At 47.4% G+C, this 13,529-nt stretch overlaps 1 protein-coding gene across 3 annotated transcripts in view; it reads left to right on the top strand.

The window, feature by feature from the left end:
* Nucleotides 1-13,529, top strand: part of PIWIL4 (piwi like RNA-mediated gene silencing 4) — a 43,414-nt gene that overhangs the window by 14,287 nt on the left and 15,598 nt on the right. For all 3 annotated transcript variants that reach the window (XM_077341471.1, XM_077341470.1, XM_077341472.1), the window contains exons 7-13: nucleotides 1,796-1,876; nucleotides 4,450-4,647; nucleotides 5,414-5,525; nucleotides 6,938-7,064; nucleotides 7,564-7,681; nucleotides 10,536-10,644; nucleotides 11,587-11,771. In XM_077341471.1, the coding sequence (XP_077197586.1) occupies nucleotides 1,796-1,876; nucleotides 4,450-4,647; nucleotides 5,414-5,525; nucleotides 6,938-7,064; nucleotides 7,564-7,681; nucleotides 10,536-10,644; nucleotides 11,587-11,771 (930 nt within the window). The remainder of the gene's footprint in view (nucleotides 1-1,795; nucleotides 1,877-4,449; nucleotides 4,648-5,413; nucleotides 5,526-6,937; nucleotides 7,065-7,563; nucleotides 7,682-10,535; nucleotides 10,645-11,586; nucleotides 11,772-13,529) is intronic.

Genomic DNA, 13,529 nt, shown 5'->3' on the forward strand with positions numbered 1-13,529 from the left:
TTGTAGTCCATGGACATCTGGAGGACCACAGGTTGACTACCCCTGCTCTAGGAACCACATAAAATAGCTCCTCAAGATCAGTTGTTCTCAGCAAAAGCTGAATGTGCTTGGAATATATTTTATTTTATTTATTTAGATTTTAATACCGCCCTTCCCTACGGCTCTGGGCGGTTTACATAAAACATTTTGGAACATTTCTGTTGCTCAAACAACAAAATAAGCGGTGGTAGTGATGGTGATGGCGGCGGCGGTGGTGGTGATAAAAACGCCTTCCACAATTTTTCCTGTTCACTCCATTTTGTCTGCCGTTTCATCATTGCTTGGGAAATGCGGTACCTTCAGTGCTGAATTTTTTAACACTGTAAACTTCAATAGCCCTATCCTGGATGGTCTGTAGCCCAGTGTGAGGTTTCACCTGATTGCTCCCAATAAACAGATTTGGTTGAAGAAAAATCTCTTTATTGAAGAAACAGTGATGTGAGCATCTGTATGTCCTTGCTAAGACTGACCTCTCTGGGAACATTAAGAAAAAGAAGAGTTGGATTATTATACCCTTCTTTTCACTGCCCAAAGGAGTCTTAGAGCTGCTTCCAATCCCCTTCCCTTTCCTCTCCCCACAACAGACACTTTGTGAGGGAGGTGAGGCTGAGAGAGGCTAACCCTTATCAACCTCACCCCCCCCCCCCTCGATCACCCATTTGGGCACAAAACTGTTCAGATGCACTTTGGTGCGACAAAACCAAAAATTGGTCTTGGCTGGTACCTTTGCTTGTCAAGGTCGGGGATAGAGGTAATGTGCCCCTACAGTTCTCACAACACCAAATGGCCCAAGAGCTGGAAATCCAGAGGCACTAAACTAGCTATTTTCACACCTACGACCATGAATAACAAAAGGGCTTTAGGAAATGGAAAGCTGGGTGCAAGAAAGGAAAGTTGGCAAAAACATGACCGTTTATGCACTGGAGGTTTCATGCCAAGCTGCAGGCTGGAGTTTTAGTCATGGCAGGTTGCCCCACCTCTTCCTGAACCCGCACGGGGGAGCATTTGGCTTGGTGTGCCTCATCCCCCCCAGATTTGTGCTCCTGTATAGAAGCTGGGGCAGTGAAGTTCCCAGTGCATAAACGGTCCATGTGACAGCAGGGTTTTGCCACCCAGTCTCGTCTGATCTTAGAAGCTAAGCAGGGTCGGCCTTGGTTAGTACTTGGATGGGGGACCACCAAAGAAGTCTAGGGTGGTTATGCAGAGGCAGGCAAAGGCAAGCCTCCTCTGTTCAGCTCTTGCCTTGAAAACTCTAAACCGGTTACAGCTTAACAGCCCTTTCCACCACCTCATCAAAACATCTGCTCTGATCAGAGTTCTGTATTCTGCAGAAGGTTGGACTAAATGACCCTTCCCGCTCTATGGTAATCTGATTTACTTCAACTCGCATTGATAATGAAGATGTATTTAAAAGGCTAGAAACATCTTAAAATGCTAACCAGATCTTATTCCGGAATAAGATTGCATGGACTAGAACCCACTTCTTCAGTTCGTGCCATTTGGGCTGCAGCAGGACTTCCCGACCCCCCCAATACATTCATGTACTTACCAGATGACAACTTCTGGCTCATAATTTCTAGTCTAACAGCATTCTGTTGAGAGTTCTAATGCCTGAACAGTTGACACATAAGTTCACTTTTTAGTTCAAATGGCTTTGGGAAATGTGTTTTGTGTAAATTGAATTACTCGTGAAAATGATATTACCTCCCCCCACCCTCGTTCCTTGGTGTATTTAAAAATGTACGTTAATATTTAGGATTTTGAAAAAGCTGTCAATGTACCAAATTGGACGAAACTTCTACAGTCCTTCAGATCCAGTAGAGATACCCCAGCACAAGTAAGTCGGTTTCCTCTGCGTTGCAATTCTACAGTTGCGTCTCTTATTAACAGATATTAGTGCGGTATAGTATTTGGAATTTTTTTTTGCAGTACATGTAAGAATTAGTGGCAGAAATAAGTATCTGAAGAAGTGTGCATGCACACGAAAGCTTATAGCTTGAATAAAACTTTATTGGTTTTATTCAAGGTTTTGCTGTTAACCGTTAAGGCCATCCGCGGTCTGGGCCCCACATATCTGTGATACCGACTACTTCCTTATGCTCCCTGTAGGGGAGCTAGAGATTCCCCGGCCTGAGGAAGGTACGCCTGGCCTCAACCCGGGCCAGAGCCTTTCCGGTCCTGGCCCTGGCCTGAGCTGAGGGCCCTGAGGGAGCTTTCACAGTTCCAGAGGGCCTGGAAAATGGAGCTCTTGCAGCAGGTCTTTGGTTGAGGCCAGGATGAGTGAGATGTGAGCCCCTCCCTGAGCTAGTTATTGGGGAATGCAGAATATGCCCAGGTCATCAGGCTGCCTTTGTGGTTGCCCTCCAGAGGTCATTTTTTAAGAAGTCTCTCGAGCTGGAGATGGGAATTTTTTTTTGGTATGTGGATTTATTATGACGGTTATTGTCTCCCGCCACCAGCCACCGTGTGGGAGTGGTGGGCTACAAATCAAATAAATATTAATAAATTAATAAATTAATAAATTACAAATCAATAAATATAAATACATAAAAATAAAAGTGCCACTGGGCTCAGACTTTGTCCTGCTGCTGCTTCAGGCCAACACAGCTGCCCACCTGAATCTAGTCTAGTTGTAGAGGTAAAAGCGGTAGGCGTATCTCTGCAACAAAAGGGCTATAACCTTTAAAAAGAAAAAGATTAAGCAGGGAATTCAGAGAACCTAAAAGACTGCTTGTTGTGATGTGATGCAATAAGCCAATTTGTCTGCAGGAGTAGAAAAGAGCAAGAGTCCTGTTGAATCGTAAAGACTCACAAAATTTGTGGCAGGGGAGGAGTGTTTGTGAATCACCGTTCGCTCTGGATATTACACGGCTGCAGATATGTTTGCTGTGTTGGGGAAACCGCTTGTATCCCTTAAGTACTTGCTGCCCCATTGTCAAGTAGTAGCTCCCCAGAGCCATTTTATATGGGGGGAAACATCACAAGGGGAAAGGTTTAAACTTCCCTCTCCCCGCCCCCCCCCCCGGCCCAGATCTGAATGGGGCCCCCTGCGTGCCTGAGAAATAACCTTCAGCGTGGAACTCTTCGTGCTCACCTGGTCGATGGGATGTTCGAGAGACGCAAGGACTTTGTAAGGCACATCCCATCCCCCGGTAAGGATTAAGGTTTGATCCGTTAAGGCTTAAGCCCTGACAACTCCTGTTACCAGCTGGGCTCTCTGATGGGAATGGGCCCTTGTGCTTTGTCCAGAGGAAAGCATCACTGGAGCAAGGTTGTCGAGCCCTGCTATATTATTTTCTACTAAAGCATTAAGCCCCTCCCTTCATTAAACGGGCATCCGTGGAAGGGATCATAGATATCCCTGCATACTCCTGAACAATGTGGCCAGTGTCCTCGGGTTGATGATGCCTCTGGTATGGACTACCCTCCCAGTGAGGAGAGAAAGCCAGAGTGGTGTGGTGGTTAAAGAACAGCAAAGCACTGAGTTTGATTCCCTCCTTCTCCGCATGCAGGCAGCTGGGTGATCTTGGGCTAGTCACACTTCTCTGAGACATTTTAGTCCAATGATACCTTTAAGACCAAAGATTTGATCAAGGTGTGCATGCCTTTGGAAGCTCACGCCTTGAATAAATCTTGGGCGTCTTAAAGGTGCTATCGGAATCTATTTTTGTTGTGCTACTTCAGGCCCACACGGCTATCCACTTGAATCTTCTTTTAGAGCTGTTCTCACAGAGCAGTTTTCCCAGAGCTCTCTCAGTCCTACCTAGAAGAAGAAGAGTTGGTTCTTATATGCTGCTTTTTCTCTACCCAAAGGAGTCTCAAAGTGGCTTACAGTCGCCTTCTCTTTCCTCTCCCCACAACGGACACCCTGTGAGGGAGGTGAGGATGAGAGAGCCCTGATATTACTGAAGAAGAAGAGTTGGTTCTTATATGCCTCTTTTCTCTACCCGAAGGAGTCTCAAAGCGGCTTACAATCGCCTTCCCTTTCCTCTCCCCACAACAGACACCCTGTGGGGTGGGTGAGGCTGAGAGAGCCCTGATATCACTGCTCGGTCAGAGCAGCTTTATCAGTGCCGTGGTGAGCCCAAGGTCTGGCTGCATGTGGGGGAGCGGGGAATAAAACCCAGCTTGCCAGATTACAAGTCCACACTCCCAACCTCCCTCACAGGCTGTGAGGGAGGTTGTCCATCTGGAAAGTCACAGTTTGGCCACCCCTGATTTAGGATTTGTCAATCTAGTGGGGAAGAAAGGATAAAGAAAGGGCCCTTCATAATCTGGGGCCCATCCATCATTTGTAGTCTGGTTTAGAGCGAGGGTTTTCTCCCACACACTTTGATAGTCTGTGCCCGCTCTAGGAGTGGAAAGCTTTTGTCAAACCCAGACTGTTGTTTTTACTCCTCCCCCTTTCAGGCTGACTCTTTGGCCGGGGTTCGCAATGTCTGTCGGGCAGTATGAGAACAAAGTGATGCTGTGCGCGGACGTGAGCCATAAAGTCCTCCGGAATGAGAGCGTTCTGGAGTTCATGACTTCCATTTACAACAGCACGGAGGTGGCCCGTTGTGCAGAGACGTGTGAGAAGGAACTGCTGGGGCTGATTGTACTCACCAGGTGAAAGAGAGGAAGAGGGGGAGCGTGGTGGCGTTGGGGATGCATCTGGCTGATGAGTCAAGAATCCACAGCCTTGTTCATGCTGTTGTGTGCTTTAATTAATACAACGGGAAAGCCCGTTGTATTTCTGAATACAACGGGCATTAGGCCATCACCCCCACCCCTGCCCCCGGGCAGGCCAGGCAAGGCCCTGGTAGGGGGGAAGCGCAGGGAGGCAGATTGCTTCCCCCTCTGCCACCCCCAGAAGTCCTGCTGAGACCTCGATGGGCCTTTTCGGGGCTGGGGGAGGCGCTGGGGGGCATTTTGTTTCCCCCCCCCCCATGCCGCCTATGTCTGAGTGGTCTGGGACTTTGACGAAACGGCAGAACTGTGAAGAGACAGTTAGGGGTGGGAGTTCTAATTTGATTGGTGGATGGCCAGTCAGAGGTGTACAGGCTCCAATGAGCGACCTGATTGGCCCATATCCATTAACACCAAACTCCTCCCAGGAGCCCTTGCCCCTTTTATTTATATACTTATTATGGTTACAGATTTGTATCCGGAGAAGGTATCCCCCATCTTGCATGCATTTGTATGGCACTTATGTTACACCACTGGGGGAGTTCATCAGTTCCCATGTGCAGGTTTTTAAGTCTTCCTGTTCTGACAGATCATTGGAAGATGAGTCCACTTCATCCAGCTGGGCCTGTTATAGAACCTGTCATAGGAATGTATTTAGCTTTTTATAAGCTTCTGCCTGTCTTTCAGACGCTCTTTCTCTCTCTAGGTACAACAACAAAACCTACCGTATTGATGATATTGAGTGGACCGTCAAGCCAACAGATACATTCCAAAAACGCGACGGCACTCAGATCTCTTACGAAGATTATTACAAGCAGGTAAAGCAGACATGAGGTGCTGGGGAAACACTGCTCTTTATGGTTGAGTTTGAAACTGTGGAGCTTTTCAGGGATTCCTCAGTGCAACAAGTCAGTTCTCTTAAAATGGACAACCCCCCCCCCTGAGAAATTCAAGGAGGGTTTTTGAGGCAACTCCAAGCTACCATTTAATGGTGATGGGAAAACGAAAGTCCTAGAGCAGGGGTGGCCAGACGCTGCCTCTCTAGATGTCCCTGGGCTACAGTGATCTTGAGCCCTTGCCTATTGGCCATGCTGGCAGGGTCTCATGGTATGTGTAATCTGTTGACCACATAAGATCTCCATTGAGTTTCCCTCCCTTCCGCAAGCTCTGCCCTCCCCAGGCAGCATGACACCCCCTCCCAAGTCCAGGAGTTCCCTGAGAAAAAAGTTGATATTCACATATGCACCTGTCCATGGCTGCAAATCAGAGCAAAACTGAAAAAGGTGGGACCCAGCTCAGTGTAGAGCCCCTGTTTGGAATGAAGAGGGTTCCACATTCAATCTTCTGAATCTCCACTTAAAAGGACCGGGTAGCAGGTATTGGGAAAGACTTCCACCAAAGGCCCACCATAGAATCATAGAGTTGGAAGGGACCTCATGGGTCATCTAGTCCAACCCCCTGCACTGTGCAGGACACTCACAACCCTGTCGCTCATCCACTGTCACCTGCCACCCCCTTGAGCCTTCACAGAATCAGCCTCTCCGTCAGATGGCTATCTAGCCTCTGTTTAAAAATTTCCAAAGATGGAGAACCTACCACCTCACGAGGAAGCCTGTTCCACTGCATAACCACTCTAACATCTTCCAGATGTTTAAACAGAATTTCTTTGGCATTAATTTCATCCCATTGGTTCTGGTCCGTCCCTCTGTTCTTCTCCCCCTCTCCCACATCGCTTCTCGGCAAAAGTTTAGCTTCAGCAGCAATTGTGCTGTGGCCCTTCTCCTAGACCTACCTTTCCTTTCCCTGTCTCCTGGACCTTCCTGCTTCCCATTCAAGGGGAAATCTCCATATGGAAGCAGCTGTGAATTTACAGTGACTGAGTAAGTGAGATAGGCTGTAATGTAACAGCTAAGAGAGGGAGTTCTTGTGGACAGAAGCCCCAGTTGAATCTTGCCTCTTCGGCAAACTGACAAGGTGGTCTAGGCAGTCTACAGCATACCATACTGCCCCACTCCCTGTTTACAATCTGGGGCTAACAGCACTGGGGTGCATTCCCGGTCTGTTTTTTAAGGATCGCTGTGAGTTAGCACATGCAAAGTCACTAGAAGTGCTCCATCCCATTGGCTTCAAGGGGGCTTTATGTGCATTCCTCCCAACCACATGTGCACAGGTATTTGGGATGTTTCATGACCGTGGCTTGCTTATTTTTCATTTGTTTGTCCCTGAGCAGCAGTACGATATAGCTGTGAGTGACCTGAACCAACCAATGCTTGTTAGCCAATTGAAGGGTAAACGTGGCAGTGGCGCAGTCGAGCCTCGTGTGGCCCTCCTCGTTCCTGAGCTCTGCTACCTGACAGGTAAAAACAACTGTCCTCTGCAGAGATCCGACCACTTAAAACTGTTGCACTCCGTTAGAGTTGCGAATGTTTAAAGCATAGCATTGTTGATCCCTCCTTACAAATGCGCTGCTCCTAAGCTTCCCGCCACAACACTGTTTTTGACAGCTTCCCTGCGGCTGTTGCAACAGGCATCATGGTATGTGTGACGCCAGTGGGGCCGCTGGTGCCCAACCTGATTTACAGTATTTTTAATGATTGGGGAAATTCCCTATCAAAGCACTCAGTTGCCCTGAACTCCAAGGAAGGAGAAAGCAGGTCCCCAGCGTGGTTTACTGAGAGCCAGCTTGGTGTAGTGGTTAAGAGTGGCAGCCGCAAATCTGGAGAACTGGATTTGATTCTCCTCTCCTCCTCCGTAGGCATCCATCTAGGTGGCCCTGGGCCAATCACAGTTTCTCCCTTGCATGCCACAGAATTTAATTTCCCAACCCTTAAATAACCTTCCCAAACCCTTCATTAGGTTTGAGCAGCCGTGCGACTTCTGATTTCCGTCTGATGAAGGACTTGGCTCAGGAAACTCACCTGACTCCCGAGAGCAGACAGCAAAGGCTGTCTAGACTTGCGGACAACATTCAGAGGTAATTTTGCGTAAAATTAGCCGCCTTAAGATCTTTTGACCCAAGTTGGGTTTTTGTTGTGCTTGCATTTTCTTCCGGGCAAAACTTTCCAGGATGCAGAGTTCTAGAGGGGTTGAACAGTGCTTGTCTGTTGTGGCCAAAGTGATAGAGTGTGGATGATGAAGGGGTTACTCCAACTCTGAACTTGGGGATGGTGATCCATGGCCTTAACTGATGACTGGTGGAAGAGCACCATCTTACAAGCCCTCTGGAACTTAGAAAGCTCCATGAGGGTACACACCTCTGATGGCAACTCATTCCAGCAGGTTGGAAGCAGGGCTGAAAAGAGCCTGTCTCTGGCCAAGGGCAAGTGCACCTCTCTGGGGTCGGGGATCACCGGCTGGTTGGAATTAGCTGAACAGAGAGCCCTCTGGGGGACGTATTCGGAGTGGCAGTCCCTTAAGTATGCAGGTCCCAGACTGTGTAGGGCAGGGGTAGTCAAACTGCGGCCCTCCAGATGTCCGTGGACTACAATTCCCATTAGTGCCTGCCAGTAGGGGCTCTTGGGAATTGTAGTCCACGGACATCTGGAGGGCCGCAGTTTGACTACCCCTGGTGTAGGGCCTTGAGGGTTAAAACCAACACCTTAAACCTGATCCAGAACTCAGTCGGCAACTGGTGCTGTTGGTGTATGTGTTAGACTGATCCATGTGTGACCTACAGGGAAGAGAAATGTTCCCCTTTTGATGGTTTAAAAATATTTTTTAATTACCTTAATGGAGCTGAGGGACGAAAATGTATAAAAGTATATTAAATAAATTACTTTTATACAATTTTGTCCCTCAACCTTTTTGGTTTTCATCTGTTTTTCCTGTTTGTTTTTTTGTTTTCCATTCTTTGTGGTTGTTTTTTCCAGATATGCACACATACATCACTTGGCACCACCATCTTCCGTAATGTATGTGGCATAAATGAGTCTTTGCAACATAAATTGCATTGAGCCACATTCTTGCTGGGTGTCTTTTTCGAGGTTTCCCCCCTTTTCTGTTTCCTGAATTGATGTCCATCATTCCCCCACCCCACCCCGCCATAAATGGAAGTTAAAAGAAATCTTTTTAAAATTGCCCTTTATGTAGTGAAAAAAGAGGTGAGAAGGGAGGACATTTAGATCCTGTCCTGCTTGGATTACAGGTTATTACAATGAACGCACCTTGGCTGTCAGTCTCCTAATAACTGCGTGAAATTGCTTGGGAGGCTGATTCTATATCACCAACCCCTAGATGGAGTTAAAGTACAGTAACTCGTTATGATGCAGAGTTATTTTTAAACACACCGAGAATTTTTTTTTCCCATCGAAGAACCTGAGCCACACACAGATGGTCCACAGAACCGCCGTTGCAAGGAAAAATCACCTCTGCGGATAGAGGTTGTTCTTAAACCAGGGCCTGCAAGATGGGGGCTATTCCACCAGGTTTATGGTCGAGGCCTAAAATAACATCCTCCAATGCAGGTTAGCCTCACTGCTGGAGTTTTAAGGAGGAGAGTTGGAAGATCAGCTCCTTGCCAAAAAAAAAACAAACCCTTCTGGCAATTTTAGTTAGGGGGCAGAATAAGAATCAGAATCAGAGTACCTTTATTGGCATAAAATTGCAAAGCATAAAATGAAAAGTTCAAACAGTTTCAGATGTAAAATCTATCGTAAAAGATTTTCATTTAAAATTGCCAGTAAAAACTTTGCTACTTTTATAATAGTTGCCGTGTCCCTCACATTTAGTATCATTTTAATCCAGTGTTTCTCATTGACACAGCTGAATTTCAATTTCTTCAGATGATTAGCTAACGGGCGACGAAATACTGCAAACTTAGGACACACCAGAAGTATATGGTGCTACGTGTCAGGGACATTAGTAACACTGCAAAAGTTTTAACTTTGTGTGTTGTTTAAATGCTGCTACCTGCCCTGAGCAACATGGACATGTGGGATAAAAATTAAAATATATCATTATTATTCGGTTCCAGTTTTGAAAACCCACGTTAAAAATAAATCGGTGAAGATTGACTGATTTGTTAATTAGTCCTATCTTCAATAATGCCTGCCACTTTTCTCTTTGTGTGTCCATGTGGTAGCTGTGTCTGTATCCTCATATGACAGCGTTGACTCATATAAACAGCGTTAGATTCTCAACTCAGCTCACACCCAGGGTGTTAAATCAGTGACCCCAGCAGAGCATGGGGTAGGAAGACCAAGGATTTGCAAATGAATTTGTTGTTCCTTTTCTCTGCAGTGTACTGTGAAGTTTACGGCAACATCCTAAGCAAAATCGCACCCTTCTGATTCTACAAGAGTCAGTAGGTTTAGAAGGGTGAAACTCTCTTTAGGAGGGCATTGTTAGTGTGGGATTAGCTACATACCAAGAGCCCTGCTGGATTACAGCAGTGGCCGTTCTAGTCCAGCATCCTGTTTCATGTAGCGCCTGGCCAGTTACCCTGGAGGGCCAAGACAAGCTTGAAAGGACGTGGTGTTGGTGTTGGTGTTGGTGGGGATACCTAGTTTGCAAGGTCCTTCCCTTGGTCTACGCAGCAGCCAGTAACCACCCACATCCTTGGAGCTCTCCCATCCAAATATTAGCCAACACGTAGTTTAAAGCCATTACTGTGGGTCTTAAACTCTTCTGCCAAAAGGAACCACCCCTGGCCCTCTTCAAACTGACAACCTTTCAGATACTTCAAGAGAGCCATCATGTCCCCTTTCGACCTCCTCTTCTCCAAGTGGAATATTCCCAAGCCTTTCCTCCATATTCTGAGTTCTCATTGGTTAGAGAGTTGAGTATAAATGAAGTAAAAAATAACATTGGGCTCAAATGCTTTCTTGCAGAAACAAAGACGCCCGCTTAGAGTTAGAGACCTGGGGACTGCAGCTTGGGTGCCAGGTTTCTCTCACTGGCCGCGTGGTGACGACAGAAAAAATTCTAATGCAGAATGTGGTAAGTATTAAATCAGGGGTAGTCAAACTGCGGCCCTCCAGATGTCCATGGACTACAATTGCCAGGAGCCCCCTGCCAGCGAATGCTGGCAGGGGGCTCCTGGGAATTGTAGTCCATGGACATCTGGAGGGCCGCAGTTTGACTACCCCTGTATTAAATGCTCAATTTCCATTTGTGAATATGCCTGTGACCACCTCCTCAGTTAGTGGTGGTTCCTACGTAGTTCCAAGCATCACTGTCAGCTTCAGGTTGTGTATGCCAGGAAGATTTTAAGAGACTTGCTGAGCGAGAATGGTAACCAGTGACATTCATCCACCTATGGATGAATACGGAGGGAGGATCCTAACCAGAAATTTCATGCAGTGTAAAATTTTGAAATTAAGCAAAAAAACGATTTTATAAAACTGAACAAAAGATCCCAGTACACTTTCACCCTATTCAAATTATTTCACGTTATTTCTCAGAGGGACTCAAGGGTGCTTACAGATAGCAAGTCAGTATAATCAGCAGAATGGAGCACTCAGTAGCCCCGGTGCATTAGGATTTTAGAAGACTGAAACCGCTAGAAAGACCTGAAACATAACATGAGTGTCTGTATGACAGATTAAGTGGTACAGAAATTCTACGAATGGGATCTTACTTACCACAAACTACAGCAGTATAGACCCCAGTCCCCTAAACATTTATCGAGGCACGTTCATAAAACCATCCCCGGAAGAGGGATAAATGGCTTTGAGAGCTTTTTCACCGTTTGCAAGAAACAAAAGCCGGTTGGACAGTCCTTGCTCACCATGTCACTCAGCTGTGTGCAAAATCTTGTGCCGGATTTTGAAGACAGTTGGCAGAAATGGCTTTTAATGTTCTCGTTGCCCCATTTACTTGTGAACCTCCCGCCCTTGAATTGCAGCTTGATTCACATTTCTCCTGTTTTTCTTTTGACAGGTCACGCCCATGAGTGCTGGCGATTGGTTTCGTGACATACGGAACGTCCAGGTCATGGGGGTGGTGCCTCTGGAGAAGTGGCTTGTGGTGTGCAGCAGCAGGAACTCAGAGCTGGCCCATAATCTCATGCAATGTTTGAGAAGAGTGGGAGGCCCCATGGGGTTCCGCGTTGAATATCCCAAAGTGTGAGAGACCACAAAACCCTTGCTCTTTTTGTTGTTGTTTTTTTAATCTTTGGTGGGTTTATGGCGAGTGAGTTTGGAGGTCAGAATAGATAGCCCAAGAACCTGGACAGGATCCAACTTCACACACTTGTGTGTCCGAGAGGTTTTGTCGGGAAACTTCAGCAGAGCAAATATATCTCAGCGGAAATGAAGTCCCACGGAGACGTGTGTTCAGCTCCCAAGAAAGGTTTACTACAAAATTAGGGAAAGGGTTACATGGGAAGAAAAACAACAGCCCTAAGTAAGCCATCTTTCCAGCTCTGACCCATCCTGTGCCTCTTCTTATACACTGACCCTAAAAACCACAGAAAGGAAGTGTCCCCCCGAAACTCCACCGCTTGTGTATGTGCTGTAAAGTAGCGGTCCCCAACCTTCTTATAGTTGGGGACCGCCTCTGAGGGTGGGAGAGAGCCGGCGGCCCGGCCACCGCAGCTGCATGTAAATGCGCACGCGCGGAGCTGCCACACGTGCGCGTTTTCGCCAGCAGGGGGTGCAAACACGCATGCGCGGCAGCTCCGCGCGTTTGCGTCGCTGGCGTGCCAGCGGCTGTGCCTGCCTCTTCCCCCCCTCTCGCTGCGGGGGGGGGGAGGCAGGCGCGGCCGCTGGCGGCCCGGTACCATGGCCTTTGCGGCCTGGTACCGGGCCGTGGACCGGGGGTTGAGGACACCTGCTGTAAAGCATGTCCCATCTCCAATGTATTGATTAGCCAAACGTCAGCCTTAAGCTCATCTCATTGTCACAAAAATTATGTTTTTTCACAAACCAGTGATAGCAAACCACTGATGGCAAACCAGTGATAGAGACTTCTACAAGTCAGGAAGTGCCTGGTTTGATTCTCAGCGGCATTTTGACTTCAGTCGGAGGCTTTAGGCAAGCAAAGGTCTCTCCCAGCTTCAGTCCTTCCTTTCTGTACTGTAGGGATAGAAGAAGAGTTGGATATTATATTCCACTTTTCACTACCTAAAGGAATCTCTGAGCGGCTTACAGTTGCTTTCCCTTCCGCTCCCCACAACAGATACCCTGTGTGCTAGGTGGGGCTGAGAGAGCTCTGACAGATCTGCTCTGTGAGAACAGTTCTAACAGGACTGCGATTAGCTCCTGCAATTAGCAGAAGTAGGGATTCAAACCCGGCTCTCCAGATTAGAAGCCACCCTGCTCTTAACCAGTATACCATGCTGGCTAAGAACTGACCTACTTTCCTGGGCCCTTACAGGATTAAAATGGCAGCAGGAACAAAATGCTCGGGAAGGCTTGAAAGCCCCATTCAAATGCCAGGTCTTATGATGTTGGCTTCCTGCTTGTTTGAAATTAAAAGGAAGCCGCCATATTTCTCTCATCCGATTCCAGCTCTTTGATTGCCAGGGCGGGCGTATTCTCTGGATGAGGTTCAGTCTTCTGGGGGCGAACAGACTTTGCGTGGTTGGCTGCAGAATGCCAAAGATTGCTGCTCACACAAAGCCTGCGTTGATCTTTGCAGTTCCAAAACTCAATCTGTGCTTTATTCCTCGTTGAGCAGCCGGCGTCATCTCAGAGTTGGCCAGAATCACGGTGGGGTCATGTAACCACCGGACATTATTTGGCAATCGTGCCCTGGCTCCAAAGCAGAGAGGGGCCAGTTTGCCATCAGGCTTGGGCCAGATCCTGAATTAGGGTTTTGTTGGTTTGTTTTTGTTCTTGGCCGACTGGACCTTTGCCCGGGCTAGGGAAGTTGACTCAAAT

Source organism: Paroedura picta, chromosome 6 (assembly GCF_049243985.1).
Source record: "Paroedura picta isolate Pp20150507F chromosome 6, Ppicta_v3.0, whole genome shotgun sequence".
In the NCBI taxonomy this organism is placed as follows: Eukaryota; Metazoa; Chordata; class Lepidosauria; order Squamata; family Gekkonidae; genus Paroedura; species Paroedura picta.